Source organism: Stigmatopora argus, chromosome 13 (genome assembly GCF_051989625.1).
Source record: "Stigmatopora argus isolate UIUO_Sarg chromosome 13, RoL_Sarg_1.0, whole genome shotgun sequence".
NCBI lineage: Eukaryota > Metazoa > Chordata > Actinopteri > Syngnathiformes > Syngnathidae > Stigmatopora > Stigmatopora argus.
Window position 1 is genome coordinate 16,729,619 of NC_135399.1, and position 22,289 is coordinate 16,751,907.

Genomic DNA, 22,289 nt, shown 5'->3' on the forward strand with positions numbered 1-22,289 from the left:
TTTCCACGGGTCCAAGTCGTAGAATTGAGGAAAGCGGTAATTTTTCTGTTGGGAGCTTTATTTTAACCGCAAATCAGTCCGACAATTTGACAAATCCTGAATCGGCAAGCCTTCCGTATTTCCCCGATGCCATTTTTGAGAACACCTCTTTCGTAAATATTACAGAGAGACCGGTCCAAGTTGACTCTGGAGATGACCAAAACTCACCTAACACTGTCAAAAAGAATCAGCAGACGATATCGTCCACCTTACAAACTCCCAACGTGTTTAAGACACAATCTGAAATAATTGATGACACAAAATCGGGTAGTGCAGTATCAAACTTGGCTCATTATCACAAATTACACGTAACTCCTCGGTCGGTAATATCACGCGTTACTTCAACACACACAACCGAAAGTCAGGTAAACCGCAATCAAACCAACTCGGACCGTAAAAGTTGGACACCAGGCAAAGAAGACGTAAAATTAGCAAAACCACATCACAGCAAAACCCGCCATTGCTTACTCCTGACTAAATCGCTTCCATTTTGCTCATTCATGACCGGCAAGAGGTTTGTCGTGCCCAATCATCTTAACCAGACCAGCTTGGAAGAAGTCCAAGTCGTCCTAAATGACTGGGGTTGGTTGTTGAGAACAAAGTGCCACCGTGGCTTGGAGAAGTTCTTCTGTCTTCTGTCACTACCAAGGTGTGGCACTCCCATGACGTTCCTGCCTTGCCGAAGCTTTTGTGAAGCTTTGAGGGACAGTTGCTGGACGCTCCTGGATGAGGGCCGCCTCCCCGTGGAGTGCCACAAACTTCCTGAAGAGGAGGATGGGTATCAGTGCTTATCACTTTTTAATTGGAAAGGTAATGGTAACTGGTTCAAATGATTTCCAGTTCTGAACCAATCTTCAAAAGCTCCCTTTCCCACCCTGACTTTGACTAAAATCAAGGACCTAAACACTTCCCGTATACAAGCACACACAAAGGCTATCCCCATGCACAGAAATAATGATCTGAAGCATGCATTTGGTTCTAATTGGGTGGTCACTCTATGACATGCATGTGCCTTGCAGCCTGTTGACTTTGCATGTTTTTGCCCATTTAAATTGCATGTATAGTAACTCCATAACCACATAAACACACATGCACAAACACACACGCCCACCATTTGAGACACAACATAAAAATGCATGTCGAGGACGCTTGATGTATATTTTTGACAAAGTTTCTTAATACAGGATGTGTGTATTTTGTACTTCATGTTTAGTGTTGCCTAGATGCGTCCTTAGCATTTGAAATGTTTCATAATTTGAAATCCAGATTATGATGTGGCTACTTTTTTAAATACTATATTTGCATTGCATGGGAATGTCTTTTCGGCATGATATAGTTTAATTCTATGTTTGCAGTCAGAATGACAGATAGTGAAGAATTTTATAAGTTTGTTGTACTTTCTGGATGCCATGCAAGCATGCTATTCACATAAAATAGAAGGACTCAGATGATGGCCTCACTGATTGGTAATTTGAGACATAGCCAGTTTGGTCTTCCTTTGTTGGTAGATCATGTTTAAAAACTCGCTGTGCTCTCCTTCAGTTCATATCAGCGACTCTTGAAAAAAATCTTTTTACAGCGTCACTATCTTCCTGACAGCTCGCTTTGTTGACAGACCGAGTGGTCGGTTTGTTCTTTTTGTGTCTGCACTAAAGGTGATGCATTTAAGCCAAATATGATATTGCACAGTATTTGATGTGTGCTGGAATTTCACAATAAACACGAGAGGGAGTGAAAATGTGAGGCGTATACATCGACTTTCCTTCAAAATTTAATAACCATCCACCCATACATCATTTAATTTTAGCAAGATTATGACAAGATATGCTTCCATCCACTATATCTCAAACAACTTTATCATTGGGCCACCATGAATACAAAAACAGATGTAATCCAGCAGTATCAATCAGCAGATGTGGGAGAGTCGTCAGCAGAAAAAATACTTTGACTTATGTTTATATGTATATAGGCTCATAAATCTGCATGTGATATGTTTACCTTGGAGGACAATAAGACAGGATGTATAAATAACATTAGCCCTGTGGATGATTTTATATGGGTGGTGTGTGCTAAAAACACAAAGGCATTTGTGTATTGCTCTCAAAGTTCCTGTTTGCTTTAATTTTTTTGTTTTTATTGGATTAGTAGATATACGGTATCTTGCCTATTAAATTCAGAGTCCCATTGTCATTATGGTTGTCTGTTCTGATGTATTTTACATCACTTGTGAAACTCCAGGGTTTGAGTGATCAAAGATTGAGTTTGTGTTGCTAGTCAGAAATGTCCAAAGCACCTTTTTATGTGTGTTGGACTTACTTTGGATTGCTCTGAAGGTTTTAGTATTTGTGGGCAAAATGTTGTATAAACACTTTTTTTCCTGCAAGAGATTGAAACCCGTTTTGCAGTCACGTGAGAACTGAGGATGTAGCATACTTATATCCTGTTATGGTAATAACAACAATGGTTTTGCTTTTTTTTAGTCATAGGGACCAAACCGGCAGATTTAAACGATACATTATTTGGCATTAACTCGCTTGAAAATACTAATAGTAAACAGTCATTGTGCTCAAGGCAATACTAATGAGAATGTTAGTTGTATAAATCAGCTTGTTAAAAAACATCACTTATACATTTTTTTTGTCACATTTGTCAGGATGCTCTTTGTATTTGCTAATCTTTTGTACTGAGCAGGAATGGATTATTGCGATTGTCAGCAGGTTGTCTTGGTTGGTTTTAACAAATGTCCACATGAAGTCTGTAAAATGGGGACTTCTCGAATGATTAAATGTTTTCCCTTTATATTGTAAAGAGCCCATAAGTTGGACATGCAGGGAATCACAATGGCGGAAGGAAAAGCAAGACATGACAAATGAGTACCATAAACCCGGCACAACTCCATTCATGACTCTGGTTGACCTTGGGGTTGTCATTGGTTAACAAAGGTTCTTAAGAATGCAGTTGAAATGCTAATGGATAAGTTTGTGTTCGTTGGTTATGTGCTATCTTACCAGGGTTCAGAAACATGGCAAGGAAACACATATGACGACAAGTCAAACTATTTTTGGAAGCCCGCATGTCTCGTATGGATCAATACATACATGTATTGAGTTTTTATGTCTTCAAAGTTGCCAAAAAGCAGTTCTTAGCCAAATGCCTTAGAAAAAGTCAGATGCTTCCCTAAAAAAACGAAAGAAAGAGAAAGCCATCCCTACATTTGGCTAATAATTCAAAAAAAATCTTAAATAATTACTTGCAGGGACTTTTAGATGTTTACTACCTCAAGCAATACATCCATTTCTCTATTTTTGCCAATGTCTACAATTCGACCTTTAGAAATCCTATGATACGGTATAACTTAATATGGTAAAGTATTTTATTGCTATCCTGTTAAGGCTTGACTTTATTTTCTGAGCAGATCCAAAGCTTTTGCTTTTGGAATCGCGTAGAAAAATATTCAGACTCTCGTTAAGTGCGCCGAGCACAAAGCCGGACTCCCGGGTTTCGGGCAAACATCTCGTGTTTTGAGGATCCCGACAAAGCCCACCGCCGGCTTTGCGGATCTCCAGCACTCACGACGGCAGGGTGGCTTTGAACCCGCCAGTGGAGCTTGAACACTGATCACCAGGCGGTAAACTAAAGCTTGTCTTCAAAGAATGAGTAACTTCAAGTGATGTCCCGTAACGAGTTTTTTCTTTGTGTGTGAAAACACTAGCACACCATTGTTCGTAATTAAAATAATGGGTTTTTGTGTTAGTCGGATGTCACACTCGTACACACCAAGCTCCGTAAATATTTAGTTTGCTTAAATCACCTTCAGTTATGACGTGATATGTCACCAAGATGGAGGAATGAGGTCATCCACGCAGTTGATGGCACGAACAATGGTGCAGTGTCATGCAGTAGATGTTGCCTTATTTTCTTTAGTCTGGAAGCAACGTGTTTTCACAAAAACCCACTTGGATGTCACACAAAAGCGCCGTGTTTTCTTTAAGCTGACTTCCATCCCATTGATCTTCAATGTTTGTTTGAATTGGTGGAAGAGTTGAAGCGCAAAAGCCGACACACCGCGCAGATTTCCTAGCGTGAATCACCGTCGCTACGTCAAAATAAAGTTGTTAAACTGCCGGGTGCCGGTCGCAGATATTGTACATTCCAGACCTGATCTTGGTTGAATTCAGTTTTTTAGTCAGGGATTTTCAGTTCAAATATTGATTGATTGATTGATTTTTTTGGGGGGGTGACAAATTTGAACTTGAGTCCCTTCCCCTTGTTTAAATATGAAAATGTTCTTGCAAAATACTCTCGATTCCAGCAGACATTTGCACGACAATCCCAAACACCTAATCGAAGCCATTCTAACATTTTGATCTGTCATGCTGCCTCCCTTTTTCACGTCCCGTTCATATCTTCACACCCGTGTTCTGACGTCCATTTTTTTCCTCCCTTCTAGAAGACAGTGGTGTGTCTCTGCTGGAACTGATAGGGGACCCTCCCCCAAAAGAGATCACCCGCGTTCATGGGCCCGACGGCTCTCCCGGCTACGTGTTCGGCCCCGATGCCAACACGGGCCAGTTGGCCCGTGCCCACTTGCCCAGCCCCTTCTACAGGGACTTCTCCCTCATCTTCAACTTGAAGCCAACGTCCGACAAAGGCGGCGTGATCTTCTCGGTCACGGACGCCACGCAGCAGATCATGTATGTGGCCGTCAAACTCACGCCCTCGCAGTACGGGAGTCAGAACGTGGTCTTGTACTACACGGAGCCCGGCTCGGAGACGTCGTTCGAGGCCGCCAGGTTCATCGTGCCCTCCTTGAGGGACGCCTGGACCCGTTTCGCCATCGCGGTCAAGGACGACAAGGTCATGTTCTACCTGAACTGTGACGTCGATCCTCAAGTGCAACGCATCGAAAGGTCACCTGACGAGATGGAGCTTGAAGGGGGCGCGGGGGTCTTCGTGGGTCAGGCCGGAGGCTCCGATCCGGACAAGTTCCTGGTACGTGTAAAGACGTAAACCGCTAGGTCAGAATCTGGAAATCAGTCCACCGTGGCCATAAAACGAAAAATGTTGTTTACAAGTATTTTATTTAGTAATAGTAAGAGTTTTTCCAGAATTACGGACTAGACTTGCTTATATTGGGGTATTTGTTAAATAATAAAAGGATTAACTTTCAAATTGATGTTGGTGCTGGATTATTTACTCTTCCTAAATATGGAAAAATATGAAGATTGCTAAACGTCAAAGAAGACAAATAGGAAAAAGTGAACCCATTTGTTGTATTCGGTACATCCAAAGTCATAAAAAAGGGCTTCCAATCTGTCCCAAAGCACTTTTAGAATGTTTGTGCAGCCACTGCATAATTTAAGTTGTCTTCAAAACATTTGAGTTTGGATTTCATTGCGTTGAAGAGTGACATAGATTTAGTAGATATATACAACACAAGAGGCAATTAGGTTTTGAGGTCATAAGGTCAAAGGTAGCAGAGGTATTTAAAATAATTCTGCCATATATGTGTGTATGTATATATATATATATATATATATATATATATATATATATATATATGTGTATGTATGTATGTATGTGTGTGTATATATATGTATATATGTGTATATATATATATATATATATATATATATATATATATATATATATATATATATATATATATATATATATGTGTATGTATGTATGTATGTGTGTGTATATATATGTATATATGTGTATATATATATATATATATATATATATATATATATATATATATATATATATATATATATATATATATATATATATATATATATATATATATATATATATATATATATGTATATGTATATTTCAGCAACACGCTTATTTATTTATATATTTATTCATATATTTATGTATTAACCCACTTATGACATATCTATTTATGTCTAAAATGCCTTTCCTATTTCTGCATCCTCACCCCCTTGCTACTGTGACAACGAAATTTCCCAAATTCGGGATGAATAAAGTTATCCATTCCAATTTAGCGGAACCTTCACCATCTTTTTTTCTGAACAGGGGGTGATCAGCGAATTAAGAGTGGTGGGAGACCCCCGCGCCGCCGAGAGGCATTGCGAAGAGGACGACGATGACTCGGACATGGTGAGCGTAAACTCACTAGTATTTCATGTTGCCTTTATTTCTCATGTGTTGATCCATCCAGTTTCTGCTAGAACCGCTTCCTTCATAATTGAGGACACAATTTATCTGCAATGTCATTTTTCTGTTTACTTAATCAAAATACAATGGCTTCAACGGAACGCACTTGTGCACGTCTTGTGGATGCCCCCATGGTGGTGGAAACGTCTTTTTTGGCTCATATTTCACACTAAGAGTGAAACACAGGTGCCTCACTGCAGGCCGCCATTGGTTTTATTTGTTAGAATCCCTTCTCCTCACCCCGCAGATGTTTAGCAAACCACTAAAAAGTCCTGGACTGTCCCAGTTCCTCTTCTCCGTCTAGCCAGGGTGACTTCAACTTGGGTTTTGCAAGTTGTTTGTATGAGATGAAGGAGAAATGGCATTCCGAGTGGAAATGATAGGCTTCTGATTACAGGATGTGACTTTCATTGCAAATCATCACCTCACTCACAGCTGTTTTCCAGGAGAACGTGTTTGAGATTCGGATCCTGCAAACTGTCGGAAATAACGCTTGCAAGAAGTCGGCGGCTGAAATAAAAATTGGATTTGGATTTAATTTGTCGTCCGTAGCAGCCATTCAATTAAACCGGGCTTTTTTTTAATGTTTATACTCCAAAATGTTAAGAAGCTATTTCCAAACTCTGATTTCGGTGTTTGGTTTTAGGAAAGGAGATTTAGGGAATTGTAGACTAATATTATTTGTAAACTGCTTAGGTTTTGCAAAAATAAACATTGGGCCGTGCAAATATCCACGGATAGCAGAACAATAATATGCTGCAAATACAAATTCCTATTTACTTTATCTCCCAGGCCTCAGGAGAAGGAAGTGGCGACGTGGAAAGAAAAACGTCAAAACCGGCTGTCGAAAAGCACGCATGGACGGTAAGCGGTCATTTTGATTTGCTATTGTTGGATAAAAAGAAGGTAAAGGCTTATTTTATCATTTTGATTGCGATCTCTATGTAACTGCTGACTTGCAGACACATTTTTTGCCAATAACTAAACAAAAAGTTGCACATTTTTATGGCTGGGGAAGCAAGCCAAAGGCCCAATGACGTCTTTACCTGCAAACTATTGAATTATAAAAAAAAATTTTTCCTCGCTTTTGGTATTTTGTCTTTTCCGGTGCTACCGCTTCTCTGCCTGCTTTATATCACCTTCACATTTTGACAGAGTCGGATTCCACTTGCACCCACTCATGTCTTCCCACCCTGGAGAGATAAGTGCCCCCCCCTAACATGCCACAGACTATGAAAACAGATGTCAATCCCGTTGATGAGTTTGACATTGATGCTGGTTTGTCAATCTACTACAAGTAGGAAATAGAAAAGATATCATAACAATGAGCTTTTCAAAATTTTAGGTCTTGGGTTTATTTTATTTTTTTTAAAAGGGACCCACCCTCCATTATAGTTGTCCATTTTCTTCTGGGAAAAGGCAAAATATTATGAAAACAAATGAATCGTATAAAGAGAATCTGTTATTTTCGCTGTCTTTTTCTTATTTAATTTTAGATGACAGTTTTACATTTTTGTGGGAAAAAATTAATGTGGTCTTTGGCTTTTTTTCCATTTCATTGTAAGTTCAAACTGAATTGAGCAATTACGTTATTAGGCTAAGAGAGGATTTGATTTGAGCTAAAAGTGAAGTAAGGCAAAGTATTTTATAGTATTAATGATTGTAGCCCTGTGGCTTTTACAAGTGGGATTTCCATCTATCCGATAGGTGTTTATTAGCATCCTATTAAGCAAAGGTGATATTAAAGAGAACAGCTGGTAGCAGATGCCTGCTTGCCTACCATTTTTTTCCACGCTTGTTTGTAGCCACGATAACTTCTCCAATCTCAGGCAAGTCAGGGCAAAAGAAAAAAGAGAGGCTACTTCTGTCAAACTTTCCATTTTGTCATGCTGGAATTTGTTGTGAGTTTGTCGTCTTTGACAATGTCACTCAAGTGTCCTTTTTCTCCAAAGATTTTTTTTTCTGTCTTGTGGAATCCATCCCACGTGATGTCATCTTCATGATTACATGAAAATTTTTAAAAAGATTTGACCATAAGCATTCCAAATTGGCAAAGGCATGCCAAATCCAATTCGAATTTGCTAAGTAGTTACCACCATATGACGCTTTACATCCATCACAGCCAATCAAAGGGGCTCCTATCATTCCCTTTAAATATGGAACACCCACATTTTTACCCTGGCTACATTGCTGCGTGATAGAGGATAATGTGGAATCATAAAAGACATTGTGAGCAACTCGGCAGTTTTCCAAATATAAATAAACCTGTAATATTCAATATATATATATTGATGTATTATTTTAATGATGGGCATTAAACACAAAATCCTGCAATGGTATCAAAGACAACATTTTTAATGTCCCCCTTTCTTGGTTTTGACAAAAAAAATACAAAATGATACATACATATATATATAAATAAATAAATAAAAACAAATACTCCGACCACAACGCACTGAGTAAACTGGATATTTGCTTAATGACGTTGGAGGTCACGAGGTCCAAATCTATCAGCACTCCCCCGCCCCTCCATGACATATATGTGATTAGGAGTTGTTTATCATGTTGTTAATTTTGTCAAGTTAGAGTCAATAAATTCTGGGGTGGAATTCTAAGCATAGGCATTGCTATGTGACACAGTGGGGGGTTATCATCTTCGAAGACAAATGGTTAATTATCAAACCAGGCTTAAGGTCGCTCCCTTTTGGCTGCTCTCTTTTTTTACATTCTTCACAGGTGAGAATTGAGGTGAAAACTGAGCTGTGTGGAGAGGTGGGCACTTATTATTGTTTTCTCTCCATTTTTTGGGAGATAGATAATAAAGCAGAGTGGTCATTGGTTTATTTTAACAAGTACTACCTTGTCCCATGACAGGAATGAACAAACTCTCTTCCGATCTTAGACTTTCATTGCTTAAGGGAATCAATGAACGCGCCACATATGCAGAGTACCTGTACACACACAACATTACCATTTTAAAAGTGCGTAAACTGATGGTTCGCTTATTTCAACAGACGGCTCCTCCACCTTTGCGGCCTATTCAGCAGCCACCAGTCGCACGACAAGAGGAGATGTCAACTGTAAGACAAACAGGTACACCCCCATCTTCTAAAAAAAAAAGTACAATGCAAACTGTCACAGTCCAATTTTGACTAAATCCTCACGAATTTAGTGGTATATTTCTCCATCTAGCGGGAGTTACAAGCATAACATGCTTGTCAATTTTTTCTTCCAAGTCCAAACATGACGTAAACCTCTCTAATCCAGAATAATGGTGGGTTAGAGACTAGAGTAATTGATGCTGCTTCCACAAATGCATAATATTGCCCATGTTCATCATATAAAAAGGATTTTTACAATCAAGCAATTTCGACCTCAATCTGGGAATTCACACAAAAATGTGAGCTAACGGTGATTATTGTCTTTTCAGGGGCCAAAGGAGACAAAGGCGAGCGAGGAGACAAAGGGGAAAGGGGTCTAACGGGGCCAAAAGGAGACCCCTCTCGAGGCTGGAAGGTGAGATTGTTGAATTTCATAAATGAATTGCCATTGTCATGGATTTGGAAAAAAAACCTAACCTTCAAAAGTGGACTCCAATTGTTAAAAATCACTCGAATAATCTGGGTGAATACAAAAAGTCTGACGAAACCATGCTGAAATCAGCGCCACCATGTTGTTTCCAAGCAGTCAGGATTGTTTTGCAAAGGTCCTTCAAGGGGATTTTTTCAGCAAAGATATAAACTTTGAACTTGGAAGCCATAAAACATCAAAATCTAATAACAAGAGCATGCAAGATCAAAAGCTTGAGCAAACGTGGTGTATAATAAAGACCCTCGTAGGCGCCCCCGAGACGCCGCAAATACTCAATTATTAAAGTATCAGAACCCATGTTTTTTGTTTTATGTTTTTTTATTGACAGTTGCTCATTTATGCGTTTTGTATACTATTCCAGGCAGTGTTTGATGGAAAAAAGCCCTTTTTAATTCTGATTTATCTTGAAAAGGCATACTCAAAGGCCCATTCATTATATTTACCTAAATATCTGCTATTAGAAGACACATAAAAAAAAATTATAAGATTGAAATGGATCTGCAGAAATATTGCCCAGCTTTGAACTATAAATATATCATTACTAATGAATGTTCTGGCAGTTAAATTTTGAGTTGGATTCATAGTGAATAACATATGGCCATTTTAAAATCACAACTACTAAAGAGAAATATTTTTTTTCATGCTAGATTATGCACAAATATTAGATGGACTGCATGACATGTATTAGTTTTTTTTAAACTAATGTATGACAAAGGTGATTATTTATTGACTTGAAATGATGTATCAGATGTAATGTCGTTTTATTCTTCACAATTTCAGGGAGAATCTGGTGAGAAGGGAGCAAAGGTGAGTTGAATTTACTAATTATGATAAGTTTCATTCACTGACTAACTTAAAACAACGATTTTTGGTCACGTGTTTCTCAGGGCAACGCGGGTTTCGGCTACCAAGGCAAAAAGGGCGAGCCCGGCCTTCCGGGACCCTCTGGACTCCCGAGTCTGGGGTCAGTCTGCAAAGAGGGTTCCGATCCTTCCTGCGTATCTGGAGTTCGAGGACCAGCAGGTCCCCCTGGCGCCCAGGGACCACCAGGAGAAGATGGAGAACCGGTAAGGTGTTTTTCCTATCCAATATGCAGTGAAGCAAATGAAAATAAATTCAAATTTTGGTCCAAATTTTTACTTTATCAGGATATATTGCAAAAAAAAAAAGTTTGTTGATGCCTTCTTGTGTTGTTTTTGTACAGGGTGATCCTGGTGAAGATGGAAAAAGGGTGAGTTGTAAAACTGTTGACATTGAAGTTTCATAAGTACTCATAACTCCACATTTTTGCTGATTTTCAGGGTGTGGATGGACCCCCAGGCTTCCCAGGAACCCCCGGCGATCCCGGGCTCAAAGGAGACAAGGTTAGATGAACACATGGACAGTGGCACGCAAACCATGAATTATAAAAATGTAACATGTAAAATTAATGAGAGCACTCCATGCAGGGAGATCGTGGCGAGGGTCAGCTGGGCCCCAGGGGGCCACCTGGTCCTCCCGGCCCCCCAGGACCAGGAAGTAGATCTGTAAGTGTATCTGAAGTTACGCCGAGTCATGAAAGTGAGTATTGATTGAATGGAAGTCATTACGGTGGATGTTTATCAGACCTACGTGGACATGGAGGGATCGGGATTTCCTGATCTGGAATCAGTTCGGGTACGTGACATCAACAAAATATGTGAAAAGAATAACAAGTGTATTGAAAAGGTTTTTTTTGTTTTATTTTAGGGACTGCCAGGGCCACCGGGCCCACCAGGTCCTCCCGGTCCACCTGGTCTTGCTACAACAAATGCGGCATCAAGTTCAGGAGCAGTTGGACCACCAGGAAGTGATGGCGTGCCGGGTCAACCCGTGAGTGCAAATATGGGATTTTTAAAAAATGATAAAACTGTCCCAAGGGAGACCAAATAGCAAACTATTTACGATACTGTGAACTTGTGATTGGCTGGCAGGGTTTAGCTGGTTTACCAGGCGTCGATGGCCAACCAGGAGTCCCCGGCCCTAAAGGAGAAAAGGTTATTTCATATTTTTCTATTAAAATGTGTTGAACTATGATTATGTTACCTTAATTTGCGCCATTTGGTTTTACTTTCAGGGTGATTCCGGTGTGCTGGGTTATCCAGGACCAATTGGAGAGAAGGTGAAGATTTTTTTCACATCACATGATGATTAATCATGCCAATAAAATTAAACTAAATGTTTCTATTTGTCCCCTTCTGAATATATTTCATTCTACAGGGAGCTCAAGGAGAACCTGGATCACTGGGACCAGCGGGGGAGTCTGGTTTGGCGGGTTTACCTGGACCAATGGGACCATCTGGGCCACCTGGACCACCTGGGCCTCCTGGACCAAGATACAATGCCGGATTTGTAAGGTTTTTTTTAATCAAGCAATACCAAAATAGTGGTGTGATAATAGACCATAGAGTGAGACAAATATATCAAAATCTGAAATATAAATGCAATATACGTTTGGTTGTTGTCAACAGGATGACATGGAAGGATCAGGCGGGATTTTCACAAACAGCGTTCCGGGTGTCCAAGGACCCGAAGGAAGACAGGTTGGCTTTTTTCAATTTAATTTTAAATCAATTTTTCTGCCAGCTCCCAAAATCGCAGAAGTATCCTTATTTTAACATTAAAATTGATTTTTATATTCAGCGGACAGTTAGTAGCAATGACAAAAGCATCTAGAAGAGCTCTAAAAACAGCAAACGATCAGAAATATCACACAAATTTCAACAATTAGTATCTATTAAAGTGTTTTTAATCAAATTATATTATCTCTTAGGGTCCACCTGGTCTACCTGGACTTCCAGTAAGTAACAATGCAGTGGATGTATTTTTTTACAAATATTTTTTTTTAAATCCATTATTCTGTTGAATAATTTGCAGGGTAAACCAGGGTTGCCTGGTCTCGCAGGACAGAAGGGCAGCGAGGGTCCCGAAGGAAGGGACGGCCAACCGGGATTGGACGGCTTCCCTGGAGTTCAGGTCTTGAATTCTTTGCATTGACTATAGTCTATTCTTTTTTTTCTTTTTTTTTTATACAATTCTCATTTCTCTCTATAAGTGGAAACGTTCCATCCTCTACATTTTTATAGAATATTTTCATTTTAATTCTGTTACAGGGAGCCAAGGGTGACAGAGGTGACCGAGGAGACAGGGTAAATAAATATTGCTTCAAATCCTATAGATTTTGTTCAATATAAAATGTGTTTTAATCCAGTGCATGTCTTGTCATTAATTAGATTGCACACATGTCATCTTGTGTTTTAGGGGGAACCTGGCCGAGATGGCTTCGGAACTCCGGGACCCCCAGGCCCACCGGGACAACCGGGACAAATCATTTACCAGCCATCTGAGAATGTAGAGGAAATTTTGTTGTTTTTGAAAATATCAACCTGCACTCTTTAATTTTCCTTTTTTTAATGTTACTGCAGTTTGACGGTTCTATTGGTAGCATTGGGCCTCAGGTATGTATTTAAATATCATGTGATCAATATCTCCATTGCTTTGTGTCGATTTACCTTCACATTTCCAAAAGAAAACATAACTTGTGCCTTGGAATGGTAATCTAAACTCTCATTTTTTGTTAAAAGGGAGGTCGTGGTATACCAGGCCGTGCTGGATTCCCTGTAAGCCCATGTTCAGTCTCCAGTAATTGTTATTAATATTTGTTGGATGTCAATGAATTTGACTTGTTTTGCCCGGTCGATTAGGGTCCCGTGGGTCCGAAAGGTGAGATTGGAGACCCAGGCCCAGCAGGTTATGGCATCAAGGTACAGATCAATTGTAATTGAAATGTACTGCATTTAGCCTTGTGTCACCTATTGTCGTGGAACTAATAGAACTTGCCTCTACAGGGCGAGAAAGGTGAACCGGGTCTGGTCATCGGACCTGATGGGAATTCGCTCTTTTCGACGGGGCTGACGGGTTTCAAGGTGAGAAGGTCGCGTTTGTCGGCGCATGCGTCACCTCACCGAAGCTCAGCTTGCTGGACTTTTGTTTCTACAATGCGTTTAGGGAGAACAAGGGCCTCCTGGACCCATTGGACCACAAGTAAGGAGCAACGCAACTCACGCTAGTGAGTTCATATTTCCAAAATTGTAACTTTTGCTACAATGTTGTTACTCTGATTTAGGGGCAGTATGGACCCAGCGGAATTAAGGGCGAAATTGGAATGCCTGGAAGACCCGTGAGTGATTAATATATGTTAAATAAAATGTGTACACAGTTTGTTGAGTAAGTAGGCAGTAGTAAAAAAGAAATGTCACCGTTAGGGTCGACCTGGTGTGAACGGATACAACGGGGAGAAAGGGGAGCCAGGCTCTGGTTTTGGATACCCAGTAAGTTCTCTTTTAGAATTCATTTAAAAAGATGGATTTCTTTTTTTTCCCAGTTGTTAGATGTATCATTCCTATTGTTTTTTTTTTTCCATCAGGGAGTTCCTGGTCCACCAGGACCTCCGGGACCACCAGGACCAACTTTTAATCGCTTCGATGTGAGTCGACAAATTATTAAAAGCAGTAATCTGACAGGTAAAATTGGGTTGTATTTATTTATTTTCTTTTAAACAGGGCTACGATGGAACCTCCAGAGACTATCCAGGTATGAATTATCATGTGACACTTAAACGATATCGACATGGTTGTTTTCTACTTTTCTCCTCTGTCAGATATAATAGAATCATATTAGAAAATGGTGGTGTTCTCTCGTTAAGGAAATAGCAAATGGCCCTGTTAAATAGAGCTTTTTTATTTCTGGAGACAAAGAAATGGTTCTTATTTTTCAGATGAGCTTGAAGGGGATATAATCTTTCCGTTGTCACAAGATTAAGCCGTCAAGTTTTACTAGATATGAGAAATGAGCCCGTAAAACAGAATAGGAAATCGCACTGCCAAAGTCACTTGCCTGTGGAGTATTGTCTCATGCTACAGTGTGCATGTCTTTTTTTATTTTATTATTATGACAGCAACTAAGGGGGACAAGGGAGACCAGGGTGAACGTGGACTCCCAGGTTTTTCCGGTAACACCTCCCACTTTTCACAATTTTTATGCATGCGACAAATTTAATAACTGCTTTAAATGCGATTTGCAGGCATCTCCAATTTTGACATGCACACACTCAAGGTGTGTGCGATTTACAAATTAAAAGTTTCACATTTAAGACGACAACATTAGAACATTCTCGTGTTAAAACGTCTTTTTGTCTCCAACAGAATGACTTAAAGGGAGAGCACGGCGAGCAGGGAGTGAAGGGGGAAAAGGGGGAACCCGGTGGATATTATCACCCACGTTTTGGAGGACCTCTCGGGTCTCAAGGACCGCCTGGAAAGCCAGGTTTACCAGTGAGTTTGAGGATAAAACATAGGTATTTTTGGAACTAAAAACTAAATCATGTCATTCGTGTCTTCTGTGTGTTAGGGTCCAAAAGGAGATACTATAATGGGCCCCCCTGGACCTCAGGGACCACCAGGAAAACCAGGGATCGGCTATGATGGCCGACCAGGTCCCGCTGGGCCACCTGGACCGCCGGGACCGTCTACCTCTCCGTCTTTACCGGGCGCCTTTTGGCCTGGTCAAAGTGAGTCGCTTTGTCGACTTTGTCAAAACGAGACCAAGTCCACAGGTCCTGAATAAGAACCACGACCTCTTAAACGTATCTTTTTATTTAAAGCTGGAAATTTGCCAGGACCTCCTGGTCCTCCTGGCCCAGCTGGAAGTCCTGGACACTCATCTGGAGTAGGTGTTCCTTTTCTACCCATCATTTTTTTTGTTTGATTTGCTGAGGTCCAACCGAGTTGTTCATTGGCTTCGGACAGGTTACAGTTCTCAGGTCCTACGACGTAATGCTAGCTACGGCCAGACGGCAGGCGGAAGGCAGCCTCATCTACATCATCGACAAAGCCGACCTCTATTTAAGAGTCCGTGACGGACTGCGACAAGTCATGGTATGACTGATCCAGAGAAGAAACACCTCTGGCGAAAAACTGTTGGGGGGGAAAAAATCGGATGAAAGATCCGTCTGTGCATTGGTGGAATTTATTCATTTGTATTTTCTTCGCAGCTGGGAGAGTACAACCCCTTCTTCAGAGATTTGGTGAGGCTTCAAAGCAAACATAACTTTTCATTTTCTTGATATTTACCAATGATTTGCATTTCAGGAAAATGAAGTAGCAGAGGTTCAGCCTCCACCCGTGATCTTGTACCCCCAATCCCACGACCAGTCCCAAAACAACGGCGCTGGCCGCTACTCTCAAACCGTCTCCGACGTCCGACCCCTGGATCCACCGCCGCACCCGGCGGCGGATCCCCGCTACCCTCCGCAGTACGATTCCAGATTCCCAGACCGAAGGAACTCTGGTCAGACGGATGGCCGAGTGGCGACCGAGGGCAGACATCCCGTCACTCCACAACGAAAACCCAACCCCCCTGTAGTGCATCACGGCCTTAACGATAAATCGGGATCAGGCGTGAGTGGCATTTCAGAACCAGGAATGGATGACACACCCCTCGAAAATACCGAGATTGTTCCCTTTTGTCTTTTTCACTAGCTCCATCTTATCTCCCTGAACGCCCCTCAAACTGGAAACATGCGAGGAATCCGGGGGGCGGACTTCTTATGTTTTCAACAAGCCCGTGCTGTAGGCCTGAAGGGGACCTTCAGGGCCTTCCTGTCCTCCAAGCTCCAGGACCTTTACACCATTGTCCGCCGGTCGGATAGGGAGACCATGCCCATTGTAAACCTCAAGGTCAGATGCTGCCGTTTTATGATCACAGATGCTAACTACTCGGTCATAGCGGGAGCTATTTTTGTCCAGGAAAATTGCAAACCCTTAAAGATGTTTTCAGCAATAACTAGAGATATTTTAAAATTGATTTTTTTTTAAGAGGTTGGACAGAAGTTCCTGAAGTGAGACACACAAGTTGTTATTTCGGCAATGAAAAATTGCTACAATTTAACAGACATCTGCAATTACAATGTCTGTCAAATTTAACTGGTCTTAAATTCACATCATATTTAAAAACGGGGGAAATTGACAGTTGGGCCCCTAAGATTTATCTTGAATTATATATATATATATATATATATATTTTTTTTAACTAGAGATATTTTAAAATTGATTTTTTTTAAGAGGTTGGACAGAAGTTCCTGAAGTCAGACACGGAAATTGTTATTTTCGGCAATGAATAATTGCTACAATTTAACTGGTCTTAAATTCACATCATATTTAAAAACGGAGGAAATTGACAGTTGGGCACCAAAGATTTATCTTGAATTTTTTTTTTTTTTAATCTGCTTTTATTGTGCCATGATACCGTAGATTCTACATCGGTTAGTGTCATCCATAAACTTTTTTTGTTTTTTTTGTTTCGCTACAGGGTCAAGTTTTGTATGACAACTGGGAATCAATCTTTGACGAGAGTGCCAGCAAAATGAGAAACGGCGTACCGATTTACTCATTCGACGGCAGGGATATTCTCAGGGACGGCGCGTGGTGAGTAGCAACAAGAAAAAACATGTCTTCCAATTATGGATGTCCGAATAGCACATACGCAAATACCGTACGCCGTATCTGCTTTCCCAGGCCGCACAAAATGGTCTGGCACGGGTCGAGCGACAAAGGCCACAGGCAAACAGACCACTACTGCGAAACATGGCGGGCTGGCGACCAAGCCGTGACGGGCCTGGCGTCGGCGATAGAGAGCGGTCAACTCCTGCAGCAACAATCTCGTAGCTGCTCCAATTCGCACATCGTCCTTTGCATCGAAAACGCCGCCACGTCACACTCCAAAAAATAACGTAAGATCCATCCACTTTTTAAAAAATCATTTTAAATTCTCACGTTGTTTTTTTCCCAAAACTTGGCGTCCAATGAACTTGCCCGGAAGCCTTTTTTTTTTTTTGGCCTGGAGTTTTTTCGTCGTATTCTTCGTTTTTCCCTCTTTGAACGCCAAAGAGATCGAAGTTGGACATCTTTTTTTTTCTTCTAAGCGTTGAACGAGAGTTAAAAAAAAATACAGTAAATATGTTCTCAAATTGTATTCACTCGTGTTACTTGCGTTGTCTTTTTTTTTGTTTTTATTTTGATGTTAGCGATTTTTACTCCTTCCAATGTGGTTATATAGCCATTCCGTTATGTTTTTTGTATTGATCATTCAACATTTCTTTCCAATTGTATTCTTATTTTTTTGTGTTGTGGGCTACGTATGGGCACGGCAAAGACTATTTGAAATTTAAAGAAGATATTTATTTTTAAATGAAGTTATATGATGACAAACAAATGAATTTAATGAAAATACAGCTTGCCCAAATACTCCCATTTTTATATTGTGCCTTGTTAGAAGACCAAGTTTTGCTTTTCATTTAATAAGTGCACATTCCTTACAGGACCACTTCCTCTTATGAATTATTATCATTTTGTACAGTACGTGTGCTTTCCAAAGCAGCATTTTCCTTCATTTTTTTCAGTTTTTGATGGACAAAACTGACACTATGGAACATTTTTCTACAATGAGAGTTAACCACCAAAATGATTGACTTAACTGAGTGTGCAGAAAGTGATTGACGCTAATCTGTTTTGAGATTTTGTATAGTTTTTTTTAAGAACAAAACAATATTTTGTTATAACCCAACCAACGCTTGACTGAATCTGTGGTTTCCCTTTTTAATCTCAATCATGCATTGAGTTGTACTGATCTTCAAGGCACTGAATAAATGTCTTTTCAAACGCCACAATCATAAGGTGACGCTTTTGACATCGTTGAGCACTGATTTGAGTAAATCTTGAGTTAGATCAAAAGTATTTCCAATGAAAAATCATCCCATTCTTGAATTTATGCACTCGTGTTTATTCTTACTTGAGTTAGGAAAATTGAAAGAGCAAAAACTGCACTTTTTAATTGAATTTCAGTGCGCTTGGTGCTTTGTGTGCTGCTTAGACAACAGTTTTATATGAACTGAGGTCAGGGAAATAAACTAGAAATACACATTTCACTCCCAAAGAAGCAGCACGGCGCTCCTCAAAAATCTCTACATTGATATTCACAGAGAAGCTGTAGATCTTAAAGTAAAATGATATTTAAAATGAACTGAATTAGGTCACTCGTCGTTGGTGAATGTCTACAAAATCCTCTTAAATCTCCACTTAAAAGTTAGTAGGAGTTCCATGCTCATATTCGATTAAGAAGATTAATTTGAATTATTCAAAGATGGCCTCATTTACTGGGTGGGCTACTCCAATAGGAAGGCAATCATCATGGCGCACATTCAGGTGATTGCTGGACTTTGATTGGCTTAGATTTGTTGGAAACGCATCCAACCGAATCTTGACCGAAACGCTACGTACTCAAGAGTTGCGTGGGATTTTATTTTTATTTTTTTGAGACCACTTTTTCCCCAATTTGTTCTGATTCAAGTCACAATCCGATTTGCATCTGGACACTCCACTTTGACCACTTCAAGTCATCTTCCCGTCAAGTAAATCTGACTGAGAAATAAACCAATCTCTGCCCTTTTCAACGTCATTAAAAGCGTCAATCAAATATTTCAAGATGCCGGGCTTTCCGAACGAGGCTCCGTGGCTTATATTAATTGAGTTTGGGGCTTAGTGTCACCGCCATATTATGGGAAATGATCGGCGTCCCCGCCTCTGTCCGACGCCTCCAAGTGTTCGCCAAAGTAAATCACGTGAAATATTCGCCACACTCCACGAGTGGCGTATTATCCCTTTTACATCTTCTTAACGGGCTGAGGTTAGGAAGCGGCCCCGGAGGCTGCCGTGTAATCACCCGCATCTGGCTTTACTGGGAAGAGCGATCACGCCGCCAGCTCGGGGGAAGGAAGGCTATATTTAGTGGGTGCTAAGTAATAACTAAGTGGAGAAAAAAAAATGATCCCGCAATGGCCACGATACGGCGAGGTGGCGAACAGAAATGTTAATTACAATAGGCCGGGACAAGAAAAAAAGGGGTTGTCATTGCTATCTTGTTTTTTTTCTCTGTCACGACACCCTAAACTGAATCTAAAAATGAAGTCACTTGGTGGTAGTTTCTTCAAGAGTCGTTGTGTGTGGTAAGACTCGTTAAGGGTGAACATTAGACGGTTGAGTGTGTGACTTGACAATGCTTTCAAGGACTTCTATTGGCCAGGTCAGTAAGACAAGGGTGGAATTCAAGGCCTTGTATCCATGCCCATTGTTTTGCTTCTGGTCTTGTTTTGTGCTCAATATTATTTTTTCTGTCTCAGCTGCTTTGGTCAGCAACTTCTTCTTTGTGTCTTTGTGTCACCAGTACTTTGTGCAGGTGTTCTTTGCGATCTTGGGCATCAGCGGCTTTTTGTTCAGTAGGTATTTTGTTTGTTAATTGTATGTTGATGTTCTTGGATGTTGTTCTTCTTGGTTTGTTCTTTGTTTTATTTTTCGGCAAAAAAAACTTCAAATACGGCAGATATTTTTTACTAAGTGACATGAATATCATATATATATATATATATATATATGTATATATATGTATATATATATATATATATATATATATATATATATATATATATATATATATATATATATATATATATATATAAATATATAAATATATATATATATATATAAATATATAAATATATATATATATATATATATATATAGAGAGAGAGAGAGAGAGAGAGAGAGAGAGAGATAGATATGTATGTCTATGTATATATATATATATATATATGTCTATATTTTCTGTTTCAGAATAAGCCTTAAATCCAAATTGTCATGTTTAAAAGTTGTTCATTTTCCCTTTCAGTTTCAAGTTCAGCAAGAAAACACACGCTTAATAGGATTTAGGTCAGGTGATGCCTTCAAAAAAAGGTTTGGTTACTTTTGCAGTACTTTTTGGAGCATTGTCTACTTGCGTTAAATGTGCTCCATATGTTATGAATGATTTTTTTTCTCTAATTACCACAAGATTAACTCTTATTTGAATCCAAAACAGGCTAATTTTGTTCAAACCATCACATCAACCTGTTTTGGTTGAGGAAAAAAAATGAAATTCCTCAATATCGCGTGGGAAAGAACTATACTATACAAGAACCAAATATATATATATATATATAATATAATATTTTATATATATATCTCCACGCGATATTCAGGCATTTAAGTTTTTCCCCACTCTTGTGTTTCAATATTTAATGAACAGAATGTTACAGAGAGGAGATAGTTTTAACTGTGTCCTTTACAGTAAATCCATTTTCAAGCCAGTGTTTATTGGCTGATACGTACTGGAAAATCTACGTAGGCCCAGTATTGCTTCTGGAGTGTGACAGAAGGTAAATGGCCATCTCCATTTCACTGGGATGCGTCCCCACAAACAAAGCCTTAATCCGGAAGCACCTCCTTAACCTTATCCAGCTGACTACCCACGGTCGTCAGTGCAGCTGGCGACATATTGGATGTGACGTCTACTTCCATCTTCTGATGAATTTTTTATGACTCTTTCTTTTGCAGCCGCACGCAGATGGGACTCGCGTTAGCTCTGTGCTGTAAAACTATGTTGCAGAAAATGACAGCGACCCTATCACAAGCTATGACCCTCCTACTCCATCTCACCGGTAAATTTTCATTGGATTCATATGTTAAACGGCGCGCTTGCATTTCACATTCAGCGGCATAAATGTTTTGTTTTCTTCATATCCAATACAGTCAACATTTTAGACTACTGTAACTCTAAGCCATGAATATAGATTATTTCTAGACAACAAAATGTCCGTTAACTAGTTTCCATAATATCTTTTGGAATGGAAAACAGTGCAAGTACAGGTTCACAATATACATATAGTCTTAGTAATTTAATACCACTAAAGAACTAGACATAGCCAAAGACTATAAATGAACTGCTTTTGCACCAATTCTTTTTAAGACTGGTTGGATGTTTTCCAAAACTGGCCTGCTCCCGACATTCCGAGAAATGAACGAAAGAATGGGGCTAACTCGTGAGGGGTCTGGAAGATAAGCTACTTAGGTTGTCAACATTGACAGAGCGGAATTCGCTCTGTGTTCATTCGCAACGAATACATTTATTTTAACATAAAGGGCAGCATGCCACCAGCACACAGAACGAGACACGGACACCACAACACGGACAAAGACCTACCAAAAAACAAATAAACAGGGTTATATATTTAGACACACACTGTGATGACACACTCTCTGGTAAAAATCTAGTTTCTTCAGTTCTTAATTCCTCCTATGACCTTTTTTTCAATGTAATATTCCAACTCGTCACACGATAATGTTATCGAGTCTGCACTACTTCTTTTCCACTCTCCTAGAATCCTTCCCTCAACAGTTTCAACTATGCAGAGATAAACGTTTGCATAAATTATTCTCATGCACAATTTACAAAGTTTTGCAGCTGTTTGAGTTGTGAAATTGTATTTTTGAATTATTTTTGACAAGATTCACCATTTAATTAGT

At 39.8% G+C, this 22,289-nt stretch overlaps 1 protein-coding gene across 1 annotated transcript in view; it reads left to right on the plus strand.

Annotated features, from left to right (window-relative positions):
- Positions 1-17,666, plus strand: part of col18a1a (collagen type XVIII alpha 1 chain a) — a 43,831-nt gene extending 26,165 nt beyond the window's left edge. Inside the window, exons 3-42 of the mRNA XM_077617491.1 lie at positions 4,490-5,031; positions 6,088-6,171; positions 7,021-7,092; positions 9,243-9,321; positions 9,659-9,744; positions 10,600-10,626; positions 10,707-10,886; positions 11,024-11,050; positions 11,121-11,183; positions 11,268-11,345; positions 11,425-11,475; positions 11,548-11,670; positions 11,772-11,834; positions 11,915-11,959; positions 12,058-12,189; positions 12,309-12,380; positions 12,611-12,637; positions 12,715-12,813; positions 12,951-12,986; positions 13,099-13,188; positions 13,263-13,295; positions 13,422-13,457; positions 13,542-13,601; positions 13,686-13,763; positions 13,846-13,881; positions 13,964-14,017; positions 14,103-14,168; positions 14,264-14,323; positions 14,400-14,430; positions 14,795-14,848; positions 14,921-14,952; positions 15,042-15,170; positions 15,247-15,406; positions 15,500-15,564; positions 15,645-15,773; positions 15,890-15,922; positions 15,987-16,295; positions 16,377-16,574; positions 17,206-17,321; positions 17,412-17,666. Coding sequence (XP_077473617.1) covers positions 4,490-5,031; positions 6,088-6,171; positions 7,021-7,092; positions 9,243-9,321; positions 9,659-9,744; positions 10,600-10,626; positions 10,707-10,886; positions 11,024-11,050; positions 11,121-11,183; positions 11,268-11,345; positions 11,425-11,475; positions 11,548-11,670; positions 11,772-11,834; positions 11,915-11,959; positions 12,058-12,189; positions 12,309-12,380; positions 12,611-12,637; positions 12,715-12,813; positions 12,951-12,986; positions 13,099-13,188; positions 13,263-13,295; positions 13,422-13,457; positions 13,542-13,601; positions 13,686-13,763; positions 13,846-13,881; positions 13,964-14,017; positions 14,103-14,168; positions 14,264-14,323; positions 14,400-14,430; positions 14,795-14,848; positions 14,921-14,952; positions 15,042-15,170; positions 15,247-15,406; positions 15,500-15,564; positions 15,645-15,773; positions 15,890-15,922; positions 15,987-16,295; positions 16,377-16,574; positions 17,206-17,321; positions 17,412-17,625 — 3,869 coding nt within the window. The 3' untranslated portion in view covers positions 17,626-17,666. The remainder of the gene's footprint in view (positions 1-4,489; positions 5,032-6,087; positions 6,172-7,020; positions 7,093-9,242; positions 9,322-9,658; positions 9,745-10,599; positions 10,627-10,706; positions 10,887-11,023; positions 11,051-11,120; positions 11,184-11,267; positions 11,346-11,424; positions 11,476-11,547; positions 11,671-11,771; positions 11,835-11,914; positions 11,960-12,057; positions 12,190-12,308; positions 12,381-12,610; positions 12,638-12,714; positions 12,814-12,950; positions 12,987-13,098; positions 13,189-13,262; positions 13,296-13,421; positions 13,458-13,541; positions 13,602-13,685; positions 13,764-13,845; positions 13,882-13,963; positions 14,018-14,102; positions 14,169-14,263; positions 14,324-14,399; positions 14,431-14,794; positions 14,849-14,920; positions 14,953-15,041; positions 15,171-15,246; positions 15,407-15,499; positions 15,565-15,644; positions 15,774-15,889; positions 15,923-15,986; positions 16,296-16,376; positions 16,575-17,205; positions 17,322-17,411) is intronic.
- The last annotated feature ends 4,623 nt before the right edge of the window (positions 17,667-22,289 follow it).